A 21,399-nucleotide genomic window follows, 5' to 3' on the forward strand; every position below is an offset into this window, starting at 1 on the left:
GTTTTTGTTTTGAGAGAGTGCTAGCTGGGGAGGGGCAGAGAGAGAGGGGGGACAGAGGATCTGTAGCAGGCTCTGTGAGGACAACAGAGAGCCTCATGCAGGACTTGAACCCACAAACCTTCTTAAGATCGTGACCTGAGCCTAAATCAAGAGTCCGATTCTTAACTGACTGAGACACCCAGGTGCCCCTAGGTTGATCCCTTTAAATCTTAAGTGTTAAAGCCTTACTTATTATGTATGTCATATAGCAGAATTTAAGAAGGTGGTTTCAAACAGAATTAAGATTTTGATCAATACATTTTATTTTATGGATGCTTCTTATTCCTGCCTAGAAGTTAGACATCTCTAACTTTTTCCTATAGCATTTGGATTAATACTTTACCGATTTTTTTCTTTAACAGATGAGGAAAAAATTTGGCCCCCATGTATTAGAGTAATTGTTATTAGATCACCAGTGTTGGAGACAGGATCACTTTTTATCATTACAGCTGTTAATCCTGCTACAATTGGAAGGTAAAAATGTTTAATGTTACTATGTTTGTATATTTATCTTATTCCAGTGGATTGTACATTACTCAAGCTGTTACCTTGAAATGTGCAAACACTTTTTGCCGGGCAGACACTTAATGACATCCATGTTCCTCCCTCTTCCACTCAGAAAATATTGTTGATACTTAGGTTTTCTCACAGAGATTTTGTCATTTTCTTAACTTTTTAGGTTTAAATTACTTACTTAAATACAGTGTTCGTCTGGTATTTAATCTTCCTCCTCTGTTTCTTTGTGACTCATAACCAGCTTGGTAGAGAGGTAGGTTTCAATCATGAGTAGGATAATTTCATTTTTTGCCAACCGGAAAGAAAAATCTATTCTTAATTCAGATTCTATATAGTATCTTAACTTTAAATTCTTGAGAATAGTATGGTCCTTTTATATGCAGTAATAGAAGTGGCAAATAGTCAACAGATTTGGAATAGGTGATTGATACTAGTACATAGGATATGTTGTCCCACTGGATGTTTTATTATTATTTTTAAAAATTTTTGTTTTGGGAGTGTGTGTGCATGAGCGTGGTGGAGGGGCAGGGAGAGAGGGGGAGAGAGAATCCCAAGCAGGTTCCACACTCAATGCAGAGCCCCACGTGGGACTCCATCTCAGAATCATCAGATGGTAAACTGACCCGATATCAAGAGTCAGATGCTTAATGGACTGAGCCACCCAGGTGTCCTACTGGATGTTAATATTAACTTGGGGTAGATGTTTCAAAAAGTAAAAGTGATCCTGGAACTTCCTTTCAAATAGGAAATTTAGAGTAGGATTAAGGAAACTGGACTTAGTATAATAGAAAGGCTTGTTTTTTAACATTATATTTTAAAACAACAATGACAGAATCTTAAAAAAAAAAAATTGTTGGGGTGCCTGGGTGACTTAGTTGGTTAAGCATGTGACTTTGGCCTAGGTCATGATCTCACAGTTGGTGAGTTTGAGCCCTGTGTCGGGCTCTGTGCTGACAGCTCAGAGCCTGGAGCCTGATTCGGCTTCTGTGTCTCCTTCTCTCTCTGCCTCTCCCCTTCTCATGTGCATGCACCTGCTCTCTCTCTCTCTTTCTCTCTCTCTCTCTCTAAATAAATATTAAATTGTTTCTTTGTTAACTATAAGTGCTTAATCTATATATATGGTTCAAAAATTGTTAAAGACATCTTACTTTGCAGAGAGAAAGATATGGAGCATACTCTCCGAATCCCTGAAGTTGGTGTTAGTAAGGTAAGCTCTTTGGCTTTTCAAATGTGTAGCTTCATAGATATTGATTTTATGAATCTTCATTAGGGCAGAAAACTTAGGGGCTTTTTCATTTAGTAGAAATTTAATAGTTTAGGGAGTGATGGTAATGAAAACAATTTAGATTTGTTTATTCCACTGCTTGAGAAAATAATGTTTTATCAAAATTTGAGTAAACAAAATTATATTTAATTTTTAACAGTTTGGAGCAGGAGTAGAAATGTGGATTAATTTAAGTATTAAAGTAACACCCATTTAACAAACATTTATTAAATGAAATAAATGTGCTAGATATGATTGTAGTTTAAAAATGAATCAGACCTGGATTCAGGCTACGTTATTAGACGGTTGCGATTCAGGCTGTTACTAGACGGTTGTGTTTGAGTCCAGAGTATTTTACAACTCCAGAACAATCTGTCCTCCACCACCCAAGGCTCTCCATTTATAACTCTTCCTAGTTGCTCCTGTAATGGTTTCAGGAAAAAGAACACTTGGGTTTTCAAATGACACAGTAAGAACAGAGTTACAATTTTAGTTACAAGAAGAAAAACAAAAGATTTTGCTACTGAGACTCTGTATAGTTGATATTATCTTCTTGTGTATTTTCTGTTGTTTTCTGCTTCTCTTTTATGGTTGTTATCTTTTTTCTTTTTCTGATCTTTCATAATCACCATTTTGTTTCTATTTAGTAGAATGTAATATGGATTTAAAGTATATATTTTATGTGATTTTTGTCTTGTGGGGATGAAACTTGTTTTCCATTATTTGTTCAAAAGTGTACTTTTTACTTTGTTTTGACTCATTTAGAAGGGAGGAAATTTTCATAATTTTAACCCTGAGCAAATTATCTTGCTTTTTTACTTTACTATGACTCTTAATTCTTCTGCCTCCAAAGAAAACTGTGATTTAAATAGCAAAGAAGTCCTTCTCCCACTCTATCTAAAATATAGGTAGTTGTGTGGTGGCGTTTCTGCCTTTTCTTTCTTTCTTTTAAACTAAGGTGTTCAGTGATGGGGTAAATAGTTTCTTGCTGTGTGAAATCAGTTTGACAGTATATATCACACATTTCCAAGTTGATGAAAAAATTTTAAAAAACCCACACACTTAATATTAGGGGAAAAAATAGAAACACATATTTAACCACTGGATAGGAGAAGAACTTCTAAGTTTAGAAAAAGGAAAAAATCACAGAAGACAAGATAATTTTGAATAATTTAAGTTTGAAGTTCTTTTTTAAACAAATTCAAAAGGCAGACTAGGTGGGGCACCTGGCTGGTTCAGTCCATAGAGCATGTGATTCGTGATCTCAAGGTCATGAGTTTGAGTCCCATGTTGGTTACTTTAAAAAATTTTTTTTTTTGTTTTGAGAGAGAGAGAGCATGAGCAGGAGAGGGGCAGAGAAAGAGGGAGACAGAGAATCTGAAGTAGGTTGCAGACTCTGAGCTGTCAGCACAGGTCCCAATGCAGGCTCAAACCTATGAACTGTGAGATCATGACCTAAGCCAAAGTCAGACACTTAACCAACCGAGCCACCCAGGCACCCCATGTAAACAAAGTACTATGGAGCAAGGAGGGAATGCTTGGTCCTGAGTATTGAAAATCTGGAAAAACTTCCCTGAGAAGTTCATCTTCAGGGGCTTCTGGCTGGCTCAGTTAGAGCATGTGACTCTCAGGGTTGTGAGTTTAAGCCCCATCTTGGGTGTAGAGATTACTTATAAAAATAAAATTTTGGGGCGCCCGGGTGGCTCAGTTGGTTAAGCATCCGACTTCAGTTCAGGTCATGATCTCACAGTTCGTGACTTTGAGTCCCACATTGGGTTCTGTGCTCACAGCTTGGCGGAGCCTGCTTCCGATTCTGTCTCCCTCTCTCTCTGCCCCATCCCCACTCATGCTCTCTCTCTGTCTTAAAAATAAATAAAAACATTAAAAAAAAATTTTTTTAAATAAAATCTTTAGGGGTGCGTGGGTGTCTCTGTTGGTTAAGCACCCAACTCTTGATTTCACCTCAGGTCGCGATCTCACATCAGGCTATGTACTGATACCACGTAGAGCCTACTTGGGATTCTGTCTTCCTCTCTCTCTGCCCCTCCCTCGCTTGCTCTGTATCGCCCTCAAAATAAGTAAAAATAAAGTTAAAACAAATAATAAAATCTTATAAGTTCACCTTGAATATTTTCAATCAACTTTTATATTAAGAATTTTCAATGATAAAGACCAATACTTACATTAGGTGAAAAATAATTTCAAATTGTTGTTGTAATATAATCTGAACTATGTTATAAAACTAGAAAATGTAAGACACACACTAAATTATTAATGGCAATGATAGACGGAATTATAAGGAACTTTTTTTCTGTAGCCGTCACATTTCTGCCAGGGGTATTACAATATTTCTGTATTCAGAAAAAAAAAGTATTAAAAATAGCAAAAGTTGGGGCACCTAGCTGGCTCAGTTGGTAGAGTTTGCAGCTCTTGATCTCGAGGTTGTGAGTTCGAGCCCCACATTGGGCCTAGAGCTTATTTAAAAACAATTTTTTTTAAATAGCTAAAGTTATCAGAGCCTTAAATCTATCTTATCCTATCATAGAGAAATTATCTGTGGTTTAAAAAGTATTAAATTTTATAATTACTTCAGGGTTTTTTTGTTTTTTTTGTTTTTTAAGTTTCATGCAGAAATTTATTTTGACCATGACTTACAAAGTTATGTCCTTGTGGATCAAGGTAGTCAAAATGGTACAATTGTTAACGGAAAACAGATTCTTCAGGTGAGTGTATATTTATTAATTACTTGCACATCAGTTTTAAAAACTGAACTGAAATTTTTATTCCTGAAGGCCATAGTTATTATACTTATCATTTGGTTCAGATTACTGTTCAAGCCCAAATGTATTACATGGAAGGGGGTTCCCAGAAACAGCTGAAAAATGTATATAATAAGTGGATACCTAACTCTTGACTTTTATCATAATTGTATATCTTATCTTATTTTAGAAATAAATGCATTTTAAAGCTATTCAGAGTAAACATTCTTACAGTAACTTTAGGGGCACTCCTTTTTTTTTGGTGTTTTTAAAAAAATTATTTTAATGGAAATACCGCTAAACTGGAAACTCCTTGAAGACAGAGGCTGTGTCTATCCAGTGAACTCTTTAAGGTGCTTATTAACACATAATAAACTATATGGAAGGGAGTGGGGAATACCTTAATTTTTAGTCTGTAAGAAAAAATGAAATAAAACTGAATTATCAGAGACAATAAGAGGAAAAAAGGGAAATGTGCCCTTATCCCCTTAACATTTTATCTTTTTGACTGTGATGGATATTTGTTTTGGTAATAGATTGTTTGATGTTTGGGTTGGGTATTTCTATAGGATTGTGCATGGAGCCAGGGAGATTAGGGGATTTGATAATATAAAAGTTAGAAGTTGCTCAGTTCAGCTTTCTTCTCCTTTAGTTGAAAGTTCTGTCATCCTCAAGTTGTGGAAATGTATGCCGTATGTGCATGTGTGTGTCTTTCTCAGTGAGAACCATCCTAAATATTTTTTTTTTAAATCAGACATTACTTAGCATAGACATAAAATAATCTCATGTAATACTTGGGTTTCTGTTTTGTAATTTTTTCTTTTAGCCTAAAACTAAATGTGACCCTTATGTACTTGAGCATGGTGACGAAGTGAAAATTGGAGAGACTGTACTGTCCTTTCACATCCACCCTGGCAGTGATACCTGTGACGGCTGTGAACCAGGACAGGTTCGAGCTCACCTTCGTCTTGATAAGAAAGATGAATCTTTTGGTACGTGAAATGTATTGTTACATGAAAGCATGATAAGTTTTTTACTTAATTCACTGGAGTGTTCTAAAATGTATCAACTACCAACTTTCATATCTACTTGATATAACACTATATTGAGATACATTTGGATTTCAGTGAATATTATCACATGAGACTAAGGAATGACATATAGTTGAAATTTGAAACCTAGACTAGTAGATTATGATTTTAGTTGATTTTTCTGTGTAACAATTTAGCTGTGCTGTTACAGCATTAGGTTGCTTTCTGACATGTAAGGTAATGATGAGCTATTTTTGTTAATCCAGTTTAGTAGGCTTTGGAGGCAGCACTGCAGTGATAGCTAAATGTCCTTCAAAAGAATAATTGTGGGGGCGCCTGGGTGGCTCAATCGGTTAAGCATCTGACTTCCACTCAGGTCATGATCTCATGGTCTGTGAGTTCGAGCCCCGCATCAGGCTCTGTGCTGTCAGTTCAGAGCCTGGAGCTTGCTTCAGATTCTGTCTCCCCCATTCTCTCTCTCTGCCCCTCCCCCACTCACACTCTGTGTCTCTCAAAAAATGAATAAACATTTAAAAAAATTTAAAAAAGAATTGTGACATAATTATAGTAAAGGTTAGTTTGCTTTTGACTTCTCTTTGGGGATATGAAGAAGTCATCCACAAACTCTGTCAGATAATAACATAGAAAATAATAGACCAGGGTATTAAGAGTTATTGGTTGATAACATTTGCTTTCCTACTTACAGTTTGTGTTGATATATCATTTGTGTATATACCATTATTTTCTTTCTTTCTTTTTTTTTTTTTAACGTTTATTTATTTTTGAGACAGAGACAGACAGAGCATGAATGGGGGAGGGACAGAGAGAGAGGGAGACACAGAATCGGAAGCAGGCTCCAGGCTCTGAGCCATCAGCCATCAGCCCAGAGCCCGATGCGGGGCTCGAACTCACGGACCGCAAGATCGTGACCTGAGCTGAAGTCGGACGCTTAACCGACTGAGCCACCCAGGTGCCCCAATATACCATTATTTTCTATAGTAACACCGTAAGAGGTTGCTATCTTGCTTTAAAATCCACTCATCCAAGGGCACCTGGGTGGCTCAGTTAAGTGTCCGACTCTTGATTTGTCTCAAGTCATGATCTCATGGTGAGTGAGATCAAGCCCTGCTGATAAGCACAGAGCCTGCTTGGGATTCTCTCTCTCTTTTTCTTCCCTTCCCTGCCTCCCCTGCTCATGTGTGCACACTTGTGTGTGTATGCATGCGCACACATGCGCTTTCTCTCTCTCAAAATAACATTAAAAAAATATCCACTAATTTAAGGTCACCCAAGGACCCCCTATTTTCTGTTTTCTGATACTAGATTATGAAAATGAGTTACAGTACATTACACAATAATATGAATCTTGGGTTCAGTGATTTTTCTTTCGAACATGCCTGTATTCCTTTGGAAAATTAACAATATTTCTCCATTTAGGATTCTATTAAAATAATATTAAAAAATTAAGATAATATTAAATATGATAATATTAAAAAATTCAATGTTTCTTTTGGTGTCCATACTGTAACATTCTTATAACTTTTGGGTTTTGGTTTATTTTCCAAGTAGATTTAGTTACCAAAATGCTGAAAGGACATCACCACAACCCAAGATTCTTTTATATTAATGCTTATTTGAACTTTTAGTTGATATGCAGGTGGATTAGTATTAATTTTATTATTAAACAACACTATTTTATGTAAAATCTGTCAGGTTTAGTTTTTTTTTTTAAAGAAACTCACTTTTTCCTTTTAGTTGGTCCAGCACTAAGTAAGGAGGAAAAAGAGTTGGAAAGGAGAAAAGAATTAAAGAAAATACGAGTAAAATATGGTTTGCAGGTAAGGATGTTAAATATTGTTACATGTATTAATTGTTCATCTGGTTCTAAGTTAAAAATGTCTTTAGGTATGTTTAGTCCATTTTATATATAAAAATAGAGCTGTTTATAATGATTTTGAGATTTATGTGATTTCTGTAAGTTGGTTACTGTTTACCTCAACAACTGTTGAGGCTAGAGTAGAAAAATGATAATAATATCCAACATTTGAATAGCCATTTCTGGTTTTTAAAAAATATGCATTAAAATGGTACCTTTGAAGGATGTTCTTGGAGGACTGGTACTGCCTGATCTCAAGACTTATTATAAACTACAGTAATTAGTACAGTATTGGAATAAAGATAAATGGATCAGGGGAACAGAATAGTGACTTGAGAAATAAATTGATAGGTAGATAGATAGATAGATAGATAGATAGATAGATAGATAAACGAACGTATGGGGGCGTAATGTGTATGATTTTTAGCAAAGGTGTGAAGGCAGTTTGGTGCAGAAAGGATGGCCTTTTTCAATAAATATGCTGGAACACTTGTACAGCCATTTGCAAAAACAAAAGAACTTTGATCTAAACCTTGTAACTTATAAAAATGAACTCACAATGGATCATAAATATAAATTTAAAACTTTAAACAATAAAGTTTCTAGAAGCATACCTTTAAGAAAAACAAGTAGTTTTGAAGATATATCTACACCAAAAGCACAGTCCATAAAAGTGCAAATTAATGAATTGCACTTCCTCCAAAATTTCTGTTCTTATTATAAGGACACTATTAAAGCAAAGATAAGCCACAGACTTCAGAAAAATATTTATAGATCATATATCTGATAAAAAAAAAATCCTAGATCTTATATCTGGAATGTATAAAGTACTCCCAAGACTCAATAAAAAAACTATTTAAAAATGAGCACATGGGGGCGCCTGGGTGGCGCAGTCGGTTAAGCGTCCGACTTCAGCCAGGTCACAATCTCGCGGTCCGTGAGTTCGAGCCCCGCGTCAGGCTCTGGGCTGATGGCTCAGGGCCTGGAGCCTGTTTCCCATTCTGTGTCTCCCTCTCTCTCTGCCCCTCCCCCGTTCATGCTCTGTCTCTCTCTGTCCCAAAAATAAATAAACGTTGAAAAAAAAATTTAAAAAAAAAAAAATAAATAAAAAAAAAAAAATAAAAATGAGCACATGGTTTGAGTAGACCCTTCAGCAATGCAAGTGTACAAATGGCAACTAAGCACATGAAAAGATGTTCAGTATTACTGGGGAATTGTAAATTAAAACCAACTAAAAAGACTATCCATACCAAGTGTTGGTAGTCATGTAGCAGAATAGGAAATTCTCATATACTGCTGGTGAGAATATAAAGTGGTTTGATTGCTTTGGAAAATAGTAGTTTCTTTAAATGTTAAATGTTCACCTACCATGTGATTAACCATTTACTCCGAGGTATTTACCCAAGAGAAAGTATATGTTCAAAGACTAGTAAGCAAATGTTTGTGACAGCTTTTTTCTTTCTTTTAAAAAACTTTTTTTTTTAATTTTTAAAATTTTTTATTGCCATAGTTGACATACAATGTTATATTAGTTTCAGGTGTACAGCATAGTGATTTGACAATTATATACATTATGTGACGCTTACCACATAAGTGGAGTTCCCATTGGTCCCCAAATAATGTTATTAAAATATTCATATTCCCTATCCTTTACTTTTCATCTCCATGGATTATTTATTTTGTGACTGGAAGTTTGTACCTCTTAATCTCCTTCACCTATTTCATGCATCCCTTACCTCCCCTCCCCTCTGGCAACCCCCAGCTTGTTCTCTATATTTATGAGTCAGTTTCTGGTTTTTGTCAGTTTGCGTTTTAATAGTCTTTATGTAAGTGAAATTGTATTGCATTTGTCTTTCTCTGACTTATTTCACTTAGCATAGTAACTTCTAGGCCCATCCATGTTGTCACAAATGGCAAGATCTCATTCTTTTTTATGGCTGAGTGATATTTGTGTGTGTGTGTGTGTGTGTGTGTGTATACCACATCTTTATCCATTCATCTATTGATGGACACTTGGGCTGCTTCCATATCTTGGCTGTTGTTACTAATGCTCCTGTAAACATAGGGGTGCATATGTCTTCTTGAAGTACTGTTTTCATTTTCTTTGGGCAAATATCCAGTAGTAGAATTCCTGGATCCTGTGGTATTTCTGTTTTTAACTTTTTGAGGAACCTTCATCCTGTTTCACACTGTGGTTGTACTAATTTACATTCCCACAAAGAGTGCATGAGGGTTCCCTTTTCTCCACATCCTCACCAGCACTTGTTATTTTTTGTCTTTTGCATATTGCCCATTCTCATTAGTGTGAAGTGGTATTTCATTGTGGTATTAGCAGCTTTTTTTCTAGTAACCAGAAACTGGAAAAGACTCATGTATCCATCATGAATGGATAAACAAATTGTAGTAAATCTATATGGTCAAATACTCTTTAGCAATAGAAAAGCATGAACTGTTGATACAGGCTGCACTACGGTAGAAACTCGAAATAATTATGCTGAGAGAAAGCAGCCAGACAACAAGAATACATACTGTATACATCCATTTATATAAAATTCTAGGAGAGTGAATTAACATATCATGACAGAATGTGTAGTGGTTGCCTGGATACAAGAGAGGAAGGATGCACAGGGAGAGTCTGCAGTGATGGATTACAAAGAAAGATGAAGATACTTCTGTGGGAGATAGATCTGTTTATTATCATGATGGTGGTGATGGTTTCATAGGTATATACAAATCTCTAAAGCACCTAATTGTATATTTTATGTGCAATTTATTATAGTTAACTGAATTGGAATAACAATTAAAAAAGGTGGTGGGGCTGTTACCATTTAATCCCATAAGTGGACCAGGAAGGTAATTAGTATTTCCAGTTTACATTTGGGAAAGTAGGCTAAGGGTCACCCAGCTGCTAAATGACAGAATTAGATGTGGGGGTTTTTTTTGTTTTTCTGAGGGAAAGCATGTGTGCGTGCGAGCAGAGGAGGGGCAGAAAGACTGGGAGAGAGAGAATCTTAAGTAGACTCCATGCCCAGCACAGAGCCCGATGTGGGGCTCGACCTCACAACTGTGAGATCATGACCTGAGGCTTAAGCCAAAATCAAGAGTCAGTTGCTTAACTGACAGCCACCCAGCTGTCTCCATTCATAAACATTTCTTGAGCAGCTGTCTAATCATATAAATGGAACACTGTTGAAGCAAAAAGCTATTATTACTGTAAAAGAGTACCACACTTTTTATATTTTTCCCTTTCAAGGAATAATGCCACACTATTTTAGGTCCTTTTGAACTTTGATTTCCTTAGAGAAAAGGAGAAAGATTTTTGCCAACCCCAGGGGTTCTACATGTTTCTTTGAATACTGTCAGTTCATATGAGACTATGAATACATAGTATTAAGTCAAGACATACAGTATTTTCACTGTATTATTTCTTATGATACATTTTATGATTTATGTATGATTTATATTATCTTCTACATACAGTTTATGTTCTACAACTTGAAATAATACAAACTTTTTTGGAGAGGAGAGAGCACACACGTGAGCAGGGAGGGGGGAGGGGCAGAGGGCAAGGAAGAGAGAGAATCTTAAGCAGGCTCCATGCCCAGTGTGGAGCCTGACACAGGACAAAATATAAGCATTTTAAAGGAGATAGAATAAAAATAGCATACTCTAACATAATTGTATCAATTTATATCATGGCCTGCTTTGTTATTTTAACAGAGACCATTTTGAACCATATTTCCAGGTAAAGCAAATATGCAGATAGTACATTTGTATGTATCAGTTTTATTTTCTTCAATGAATATTTCATGTTTATAAAGAATACAGACTATGAAGATGAAAAGGCATTGAAGAATCCAAAATATAAAGATAGAGCTGGAAAACGTAGGGAGCAGGTTGGAAGTGAAGGAACTTTCCAAAGAGATGATGCTCCTGCATCCGTTCACTCGTAAGTACTACATTTGAATTGCTTGAAACATTCTTTGTACCATAATCACATTTGTAGGGTAATATAACTTACAGGGTTGTATATTCTGATAAGTAGCCTTTAAAGGAATGGCTCATAACAAGGTGGAAGTATTCCTCTAATTAGAATTTCATTCCCTAGAAAATTGCTTAGCATATACATAAGTACACATACTTAAACATACATATATACACATAGCTAACATTTTAGCCACCCACTTGAGTAAACATATTTTTGTATACTAGATATCTAGAAGGTTGGGCTAGTAAGAAATTAGTATGGACTGGTATCTTTTATAATCATTTCAGTACTCATCCACTTTTATTCTTGTTGACCCTGAAATACTATTTGTCTTATTTTTTGATTCAGTACTGTTCTTTGGGTAAAGTAGCAGTGATAATATGAAGAATATAATTTTGAGGCCTATACAATATGACCATATTTCTGCTTTTAATATTTTATCAGCTACATTTTTTTCCTGAGAATATAAATTCAAGGTTTAGTTAGAATTTAAATCTTTCAGGTAGGACTGGCAGCTAATTATAAACTTTTATTAAATATATTTTATTAGTTCTAAGATACACTACTAGGATAGAGTTTTAGTTACATAGGACAGCAGTTTTTTTCTTTATGGTACATAAAACAGCATTGCATCTTATATCCATCAGATTTGATAGAATATAGCATTCTTAATTAGGTAGACTCAACAACATGGCACATTTTAAAGTTTAATATTTTTTGATGTAATGGCTGGAAAATATGAAGATTGTATTAAAGTAAAGGCAGAAATAAAAATGAAATACATTGGTCTGATATTGCTTGGTTTATTGTTATTGAAGAGCTAATTTAACATATTTTGTAGTACTGAAAATACAATGTCGGAACATAAAATACCCTTAAACTAGCATAAAATAAAATGATAGAACAAAATGCACACAGTGAAGGAGAGCTTTTATTTCATTTTGTTTTTACCTTTTTATTGATATATAACTTACATACCAAAGAATACACAAATTAAGTATCAATTTTAATAATATATTGTATGATTAACACATTGCAGAATACACATTTATCAAGAAATAGGAAATTATCAATAACCCCCAGAAACCTTCCCTCCTAGTGCCTCCTCCTGATAGCTATTTGTTTTTTTTCCTTTCCAAAGGCAGCCACTCTCCTGACTTCCAACAGGAACAGATTAATTTCACTTGTTTTTGAATTCTAAATGAGTAATTCACTGTTTATTTTGTGTCTGTATTCTTTTTGTCCAACATTATTTTGTTAGGTATATTTTATTTTCAATGCTCTATAATGTTCTCTTACGTGAGTATGCCACAATTTATACATATTACCATTGATAACATCTGAGTTGTTTTCAACTTGTAGTTATTATTAGATTTGCTGCAGAAACATTCTTGTACATATCTTTTTGGTGCACTACTTTCTGTTAAGTAATATGGGGAGGGGAATTTGTGTATCTTTATTAGGTAGTGCCAAACAATTGTCTTTAGTATTTGCACCAATTACTTTTATTATTAGTTTATTATAAATGTGACCTACATGTTCTTTTAGAAATCAACAACTATCTTAATTTTCTTTAAAGTGAAATTACTGATAGCAACAAAGGTCGGAAGATGTTGGAGAAGATGGGTTGGAAGAAGGGAGAGGGCCTAGGGAAGGATGGTGGAGGAATGAAAATTCCGGTAAGACTTGTGTTTTCTTTCATTCTTTATTCTTATAGCAGATATATTTACTGTGTTCCTGCTATGTGCCAGGCATTGCCTTACGTTTCAGGAATATAATATCAAACACAGACAGGATTACTGTTTTTGTGATATTCACAATTACCAAATATATATATGTGTATGTGTTCTGTTTTTAACGTTTTTTGGAAACCCGTTAGAGTTTTTTCCTTCCTCCAAGCTGGGATAGTAAATGTCATTTCCTGAGCCATAGGTTCTTCTGTGTCTTTTAGTTGTTATTAATGACTTCCATGCTATGTCTGGTACTAAATAGTGTAGGAACAATCACAGTGTTACTCTACAAACAGGCAGATTCTGTATTAGATAGATAATCTGTTTTAGATTTAAATAATCAGGTCATGTAACAAGCAGTAGAGGGAATAATGTCTGGAAGACAGTACAGTGGTTTAATTCTGCAGTCCCCATGGTTCATCAGAGGTTTAAATTTTTTTTTTTTTCCGAGACTTTTTTTAAATGTTTATTTATTTTTGAGGGAGAGAGAGAGAGAGAGACAGAGCATGAGTGGGGGAGGGGCAGAGAGAGAGGGAGACACAGAGTCTCAAGCGGGCTCCAGGCTCCAAGCTGTCCACACAGGGCCTGATGTGGGGCTCGAACTCACAAGCTGTGAGCTCATGACCTGAGCTGAAGTTGGATGCCTAACCGACTGAGCCACCCAGGGGCCCTGAAATTTAAATTATCTTTTACAAAAACCTTACAAAGTAACATGATTAAAGAACTTTCTTGGGGCGCCTGGATGGTTCAGTCGGTTAAGCGTCTGACTTCAGCTCCGGTCATGATCTCACACTCCGTGAGTTTGAGCCTCGCATCGGGCTCTGTGCTGACAGCCCAGAGCCTGGAGCCTGTTTCAGACTCTGTGCCTCCCTCTCTCTCTGACCCTCCCCCATTCATGCTCTGTCTCTGTCTCAAAAATAAATAAACATTAAAAAAAAAAAAAAAAAGAACTTTCTTGATAATTACCTGGTACCTAAAGAAGTAATGGATACATCAGTATGAGGTTTAATGTGAATTTTCTTTCTTACTGAGGTACAATGAGAAGAACATGGGTTTTGTAGTCAAACCTACACTAAATAGAATTATTTTGTTAGAATAGGTGCTCTATCACTTACTAGTTGTGTGATGTAGGGCAAGTTTGGACTTCAGTTTTCATCAGTAAAAATGGGGATTATAAGGATTGTTTTCTAAGAGGTGTCATGAAGGTAAAGTCCCAAGTGGGGTACTTGACATACAGTAGGCATTTAGTAACTAACTGGTGGCTTTTAATGGTTCTCAAAATAATGAGAAGTCCTTTCCCTCTTTTCATGAAAATAAACAATCAGGTTCTCTTTATGACTCTCTTTGTCCCTCTTTATGACTCTTAATGTTTAATCTACCCATTCACTTTCTTAGATAAGGCTAGGATGATAGTAGTATTACCTTTTCTTCTGGCTAGAGTGGGATTAATGACAGATTGTGCAGCATCTCATTGAAATTCGGTGATGGCTATTTAAGGAGCACTGTATTTTCTGTATTGAGACAGCTGTAATTATTGATAGACAGTACATAGACATTATTGATAGACAAGACATAGTAGAAAAATGAGTTCAAGTTCTGTGTATAATCATGTATGTATTTCTTTATGTATTTGATGGATTTGACAGGTTTTTATTTTGCATCAGTCTTTCTAAGTCAGAGAATTAAAGTACCACGTTAGGTACAGCAGATTTCAATGTATTTAGACTCCACAGTAAGTCATCTCACTTTTTGGTAACAGATCCAGCTTCAGCTTCGGCGAACACATGCAGGCTTGGGGACAGGAAAACCATCCTCAATTGAAGACATTCACCTTCTCCAAAACAAGAGCAAAAAGAACTGGGAGAAAGCACGCGAGAGGTTTGCCGAAAACTTCCCAGAAACTAAATCTCAAAAAGATGTGCCAGCGACCGTCCCTTGGGTCAAAGGGACTGTAGAATGAATGTCAGTCATAGAACACAATTCAAGCTTTTTTAAAAGAGTTTGGAAACTCTTACTTTATTGCAAAAGTTTTCCCTCCAAAAGAGTCCGTAACATGAGGGAACTGTATCACAATGTACCCCCTCATGATTCAGAAATGTGTAATAAAGGGTGGTTTGCAGCTTTTAAAAAACATTTTTTTAAAACTAATAAATAGTAACTGAATTAGATTATGCTGTGAGCAAACTAAAGTTCACAGGGCACGGCTGAGTTTATCAGACTTTGTTATTTTATCTTGTCATTTATAAGACCCATATAAGCAAAATTCATATAACCAGTAATTTTAAATGTACATTTGTCCTTGTCTCCATATATTCATCATTATAAGATATACAACAAGAGAAACATCGGAAGTTTATAAAAACAAGTATGATTACAAGCATCCTTGTTTATGCCCTTTAGAACCTAGGTGGAAAATGTTGAGAAAACAGGGGTAGTGGTGCATAAATTTTATTCCTAAAATATCCTAAGTAATATTGTTGAAGAACTAATGAACAGGTGATATGTTATAGAAAATTAGTCTTTCATTGTTTTCTTCTGTGAAGAATTTGTTGGTTTGTACTATACAATAAGCATTTACACTTGGTTTGTTTTATAGCTGAAATATTTAGATATGAGCAATTGAGTACAGTATTGAAATATTCCATGTGCTGGCATTTATAGTTTTGATAAATCCCATTGCTGGCAATGGAGTTGTGCCAGAGAAATCTGATTTCTATTGCAAAAGGATTGCCTAGCCCAGGCCTCAAACTCAAGATATTTATTGAAAATGTCTTCAAATGCAATAAAAACATTATAATCATAATATCAAAAAGAGTGATTCATTAAACCAATGTTTTAAATATATTGGTCTGCTTTGAACTCACGACCAGCCAGAATTTTCTCTTTAAATTGGCAGAGTAGTAACAACAGGAGAACTTCAAATATTGGAGAACTGCAGTGCAGCTTTCTGAGTGCAGATGTCCCTGCCCTGCCAGTTATCACTGTTCTTTTCCTCTCCATTTAACTTCTGTCTCAGCTTTTTGCTGGGAAATTACTGCTGGGACTTTGTCTTTCCTGGCAGTGAATATCAGCTATAGCTCCCCTCTCATCTACTATAAAGAAATATCTTCAAGATTTAGAAATAGGAAAAGAAAGTTCTGAAAAAAAGTATGTAATGGGGAAGATAATTCAGAAAGAAAGACGCCCTGTTGGAATTTCTACTCTGGATGGTACAGGGTACTTAGGAAGAAAAGAGGAGTGTGGGGAAAGAAAAATAAGTTTATCACAAAAGATGGGACATATGACCAAACAAGTTGTCAAGACCCTACATGCCTAAACTGGGATAATCAGAGGCCCTATAACTCCAGATCTGCAAAAAGTCATTTTCTGTATTGTTTCTAGCCACCTACACAACCCAGCACTTCTTTATGTACATTAGACTTGAAGGCAACAGAAGTGTTCTGCATTATTTTCTCTAAAATAGAAAACAAAAATTTACATGTGTTTCTGGCACTTGGGCCCTGTATATAGGTAAGAGTATAGGAGGCCCAAAGTAGAATTGTGGTAGATTTTACTCACTGAGTAAAGTACAACTGTGTATATAATATTTCCCATTTTTATTATTAGATTGTAGAAAACTTTTTTCATTGCTTTCTTTTGTTAAGAAAATGGAGACTTGAAAATGGTGATAAAAATGGAAATATATGTGACATTTATGTTATTAAAACCCTTTGCAAATCTAAAGTCTCAGGGCTATACTATATGGTAGATAAAGGACTGAATAATGTCTAAGTCTATTTCCATCTGTGAAATAAGAATAATATTTATCTCACGTGTCTGTCTTGAATAGAAAATGAGAAAATGTATATAAAAGCAGTTTGTACACTGTAAAAGTACAGAGATGTGAGCTTCTGTTTGTTTAGAAGCGTAGATGTGAATTATGTAGTTTGGATTACACATAAAATTGTTTTGTGTCTCATATTTTAAATTATATTCACACAGTGTAAATTAATTATGGTAGCCTTTAAGCGTTTATTTTTTTATTTTATTGAAAAAAATTTTTTTTACATTTATTTATTTTTGAGAGACAGAGAGGACAGTACGAGTGGGGGAGGGGAAGAGAGAATGAAACACAGAATCCGAAGCAGCCTCCAGCCTCTGTGCGCTGTCAGCACAGAGCCTGATGCGGGGCTATAACTCATAAACCCTGAGATCATGACCTGAGCCGAAGTTGGATGCTCAACCAACTGAGCCACCTAGGCTACCCAAAGGTTTATTTTAAGTGGAGCTACAAGTTGCTGAATTCTTTTTGCCAGAACATGAGAAGCTGGTGAAATTTGAGAAGAGAAGAAACCGTCAACATTAGAGTAAAATAAAGAAATTATTTTGTAGAATTAAATAGCTAGGTAGCACTTTTTCCTCATAATGACTTTTCTCCCTGCTTTTAAAAGTTTTTACTTGTGATGTTTCATTTTTATTCTGTTCTGAACTTAATGAAAATTAATGGCTCACCCAAATCAAACACCTTCCAACTTTTCATGTTAAAGATTATTTCTTAGGGGTGCCTAGGTGGCTCAGTTGGCTAAGCGTCTGACTTTGGCTCAGGTCATGATCTCATGGTTAGTGAGTTTAGGGCCTGCATCGGGCTCTGTGCTGCCTGGATCCTGCTTTGGATTCTGTGTCTTCCGCTCTGCCCCCACCCCACTTGTGCTCTGTCTCTCAAAAATAAATAAATGTAAAAAAAAATTTCTTTTAAAGATTATTTCTTAATTTGGTACATTTTCTTTTTTTTTTAATAGTATTGTAAACTTTATTTTCTTGTTCATCTCTTTTTTTTTTAATATATGAAATTTATTGCCAAATTAGTTTCCATACAATACCCAGTGCTCATCCCAAAAGATGCCCTCTTCAATGCCCATCACCTACCCTCCCCTCCCTCCCACCACCCATCAACCCTCAGTGTTCTCAGTTTTCAAGAGTCTCTTATGCTTTGGCTCTCTCTCCCACTCTAACGTCTTTTTTTTTTGTTTTTCCTTCCCCTCCCCCATGGGTTTCTGTTAAGTTTCTCATGATCCACATAAGAGTGAAAACATATGGTATCTGTCTTTCTCTGTATGGCTTATTTCACTTAGCATCACACTCTCCAGTTCCACCCATGTTGCTACATAGGGCCATATTTCATTCTTTCTCATTGCCATGTAGTACTCCATTGTGTATATAAACCACAATTTCTTTATCCATTCATCAGTTGATGGACATTTAGGCTCTTTCCATAATTTGGCTATTGTTGAGAGTGCTGCTATAAACATTGGGGTACAAGTGCCCCTATGCCTCAGTACTCCTGTATCCCTTGGGTAAATTCCTAGCAGTGCTACTGCTGGGTCATAGGGTAGGTCTATTTTTAATTTTTTTGAGGAACCTCCACATGGACTATTCTACTAGCTTCCCGGCTGGTCGGCTTGCAGTCACTCTGTCCTCCCTCCAGTCCATCTTCTACGCTGCAGGCACGGACAGTGTCTTCACAACCCCTCTTTCATCATTTCCTATTTAAATCCTCCTGTGGCTTTCCATTACTCTTGAGGACAGAAAACAAAATCCTAGCCCATAACATTCTACCTGGTCTAGCCACTGCCAGCTTTTCTGGTCCCTGTCAGAGCAGGAACCTTTTTTTTCAGTTCTCAAACATGCCACACCTTCTCTTACCCTAAGGCCACTTTTATTCTGGTATATCTGGAATGTTCTTCCTATACCCTTAGAGTTGACGCTGACATTTAGATCTCTGCTAATTGATTTTCTTCAGGGATGGCTCCCTTGTCCAGTAGACTGGATTGCCTTTGATAAATGTTCTTGAAAATCTGTATTTGTTTCATTTAGACTACTTATTTCAGTTCACATATATTAATGTGATTAGTATAGCGTTTGTCTGTGTAGATTCTTACATGTCATGTAGGCAAGGCCTGGGTTTTTCTCACAGTTGTATTCCTAGTACCCAGCCTGGCTTGTATACTTAAAGGCAAACAGTGAAAGAGCAAGGTGGGTTTGGGGAACTGCAAGCGGCTTGATACAGATGGGTTTTGTGTGACTGAGGAAACATGGAAGGAACTGAGGCTACATAGAGGGTATGAGGTAGTGGGTTTCAAACCATTTTGACCATGGTCCATGTTAAGAAATACAGTTTATATGACAGCTCAGTATGTGCCTTGTGTATGCATTTATAGCAAGTTTTATACACCAGTACTTAGCTGTTAGTTCACATAATGGACTCTTTATTTTGTTTTCCAAGTCACTGATTCCAGCCACTAAATTGATTGTATAATCCACTGATGGCGTGTGTCCCACAATTGGAAAAATGTGGATTTAAAGCTTGGTTTTCAGATGGTTTCACAGAATCTATGACATTGACACTGCCTTACAGAACTGCAGGTGTGTGTGTGTGTGTGTGTGTGTGTGTGTGTGAGAGAGAGAGAGAGACAGAGACAGAGACAGAGAGACAGACAGACAGAGAGAATGGGTGATGGGGGTGGGAAGGGGTTGAGGTGCCAAACTGGTGACTCTCGTTCTTGTGTTGTTACCAGAACTGGTCTACATTGACTGGTTTACAATTCAAACTTCCAGATAGATTTCATATGGAGAAAGGTTTTACCTCTTTAAGAGGAGCCAGTGGGAGGGGCACCTGGATGGCTCAGTCAATTAAGCCTCTGATACCAGCTCAAGTCATGATCTCACAGTTCTTGACTTCGAGCCCCACTTTGGGCTCTGTACTGAGAGCTCAGAGCCTGGAGCCTGCTTCAGATTTTGTCTCTCTCTCTCTGCCCCTTCCCCGCTTACATTCTCTCTTTCAAAAATAAATAAACATTAAGAAAAAACAAATTAAAAAAAAAACAAAACCAAAGAGGAGCCAGTGGGGAGGGGAACTGAAACACATACGTACAGCTATTCTCAAATATTGTGTTAAGAAATTTGGATTTTTTTGTCTCTTCATCAGTGAGGAATTCCTGGAGGATTTTAAGCAGAGAATCTAATTCTCATTATATCACTTTATAGCAAAATAGCTATGACTGACTGAAGAGGGGCAGAGTGGAGGCTGACAGACCTCTGTGAGGGCTTTTCCCCCTTTATTTGGTATTTATTGAGCACCCAATTATTGAGCTGTGCAGACCTGTGAAGGCAGGGACCTTTTTGGTCTTATTCTCTGCTGTATCTTCAGTACCTATCACAGCATTGGATGTTTAGGAGGTGTTCAGTGAGCATTTGTGGTAGGATGAATGGAACACACATTTGTGCTATGTCAAATACTGTGCTAAGCACTTAACGTATATTATCTTCTTAATTCCTGCCACTATTTTATGAGTTAGAAAACTGAGATTTGGAGACCTTTTTTTATTTTCTATGTTTTATTTATTTAAAAAAAATTTTTTTGATATTTATCTGTTCTTAGCATGAGCAGGGGAGGGGCAGAGAGAGAGGAAGACACAGAATCCGAAGCAGGCTCCAGGCTCCGAGCTGTCAGCACAGAACCTGATGGAGGGCTTGAACCCACAGACTGCGAGATTATGACCTCAGCCGAAGTCGGACACCTAACTGACTGAGCCACCCAGGCACCTCTAAAAAGTCTGTGTGGCAGAGTGGTAGAGCTTGGGTTTAAATCTTTATTCTTTTCATCCCAGTGGACTATTAAGAGCACCGGCTTATGAGTCTGACTGACCTGGATTCACATTACAGTTCAACCACTCCTGAGCTGAGTGATGTTTAAAAGTTTATTTAAGCCTGTATACTTTAATTAGTCTTCATGGAGTTACTGGGAAGTTGAGATAAGGCCTATGTCGTATTGAACACTGCCCGGTACATAATAAGTCCTCAAATATTAGCAATTTTTTGTGTTGTTATGCCTTGCTACCCCTAGCAAGGGTACAGTTTTAGGAGTAGCATTCTGGAGTGGGTATGGTGGTTATTGAAGTGAGAGCAGTGGGGCAAATAAGTGGATGGGTCATCTTCATTCCTTGAGGTGATGATAGATAGGTGTGGATAAGAAGGCTGACTCACGAGCTGGAATTCTTTCTTTCTTTTTTTAGTTATTTAATGTATTTCTTAATTTACATCCAAGTTAGCATATAGTGCAACAGTGATTTCAGGAGTAGATTCCTTAATGCCCCTTAACCCATTTAAACCATCCCCCCTCCCACAACCCCTCCAGTAACCCTCTGTTCTCCATATTTA

General features: G+C 36.5%; 1 protein-coding gene across 1 annotated transcript in view; it reads left to right on the plus strand.

Moving 5' to 3' along the window:
• AGGF1 (angiogenic factor with G-patch and FHA domains 1) overlaps nucleotides 1–17,194 on the plus strand; it is a 29,016-nt gene extending 11,822 nt beyond the window's left edge. Inside the window, exons 7-14 of the mRNA XM_047088188.1 lie at nucleotides 402–513; nucleotides 1,711–1,762; nucleotides 4,441–4,542; nucleotides 5,405–5,570; nucleotides 7,365–7,447; nucleotides 11,307–11,434; nucleotides 13,053–13,152; nucleotides 14,963–17,194. Of these exons, the coding sequence (XP_046944144.1) occupies nucleotides 402–513; nucleotides 1,711–1,762; nucleotides 4,441–4,542; nucleotides 5,405–5,570; nucleotides 7,365–7,447; nucleotides 11,307–11,434; nucleotides 13,053–13,152; nucleotides 14,963–15,163 (944 nt within the window). The 3' untranslated portion in view covers nucleotides 15,164–17,194. The remainder of the gene's footprint in view (nucleotides 1–401; nucleotides 514–1,710; nucleotides 1,763–4,440; nucleotides 4,543–5,404; nucleotides 5,571–7,364; nucleotides 7,448–11,306; nucleotides 11,435–13,052; nucleotides 13,153–14,962) is intronic.
• The last annotated feature ends 4,205 nt before the right edge of the window (nucleotides 17,195–21,399 follow it).

This window comes from Lynx rufus, unplaced genomic scaffold, assembly GCF_022079265.1.
Source record: "Lynx rufus isolate CCGP_SWC_20201006 ecotype Redwood Valley unplaced genomic scaffold, mLynRuf1.p SCAF_1, whole genome shotgun sequence".
NCBI lineage: Eukaryota > Metazoa > Chordata > Mammalia > Carnivora > Felidae > Lynx > Lynx rufus.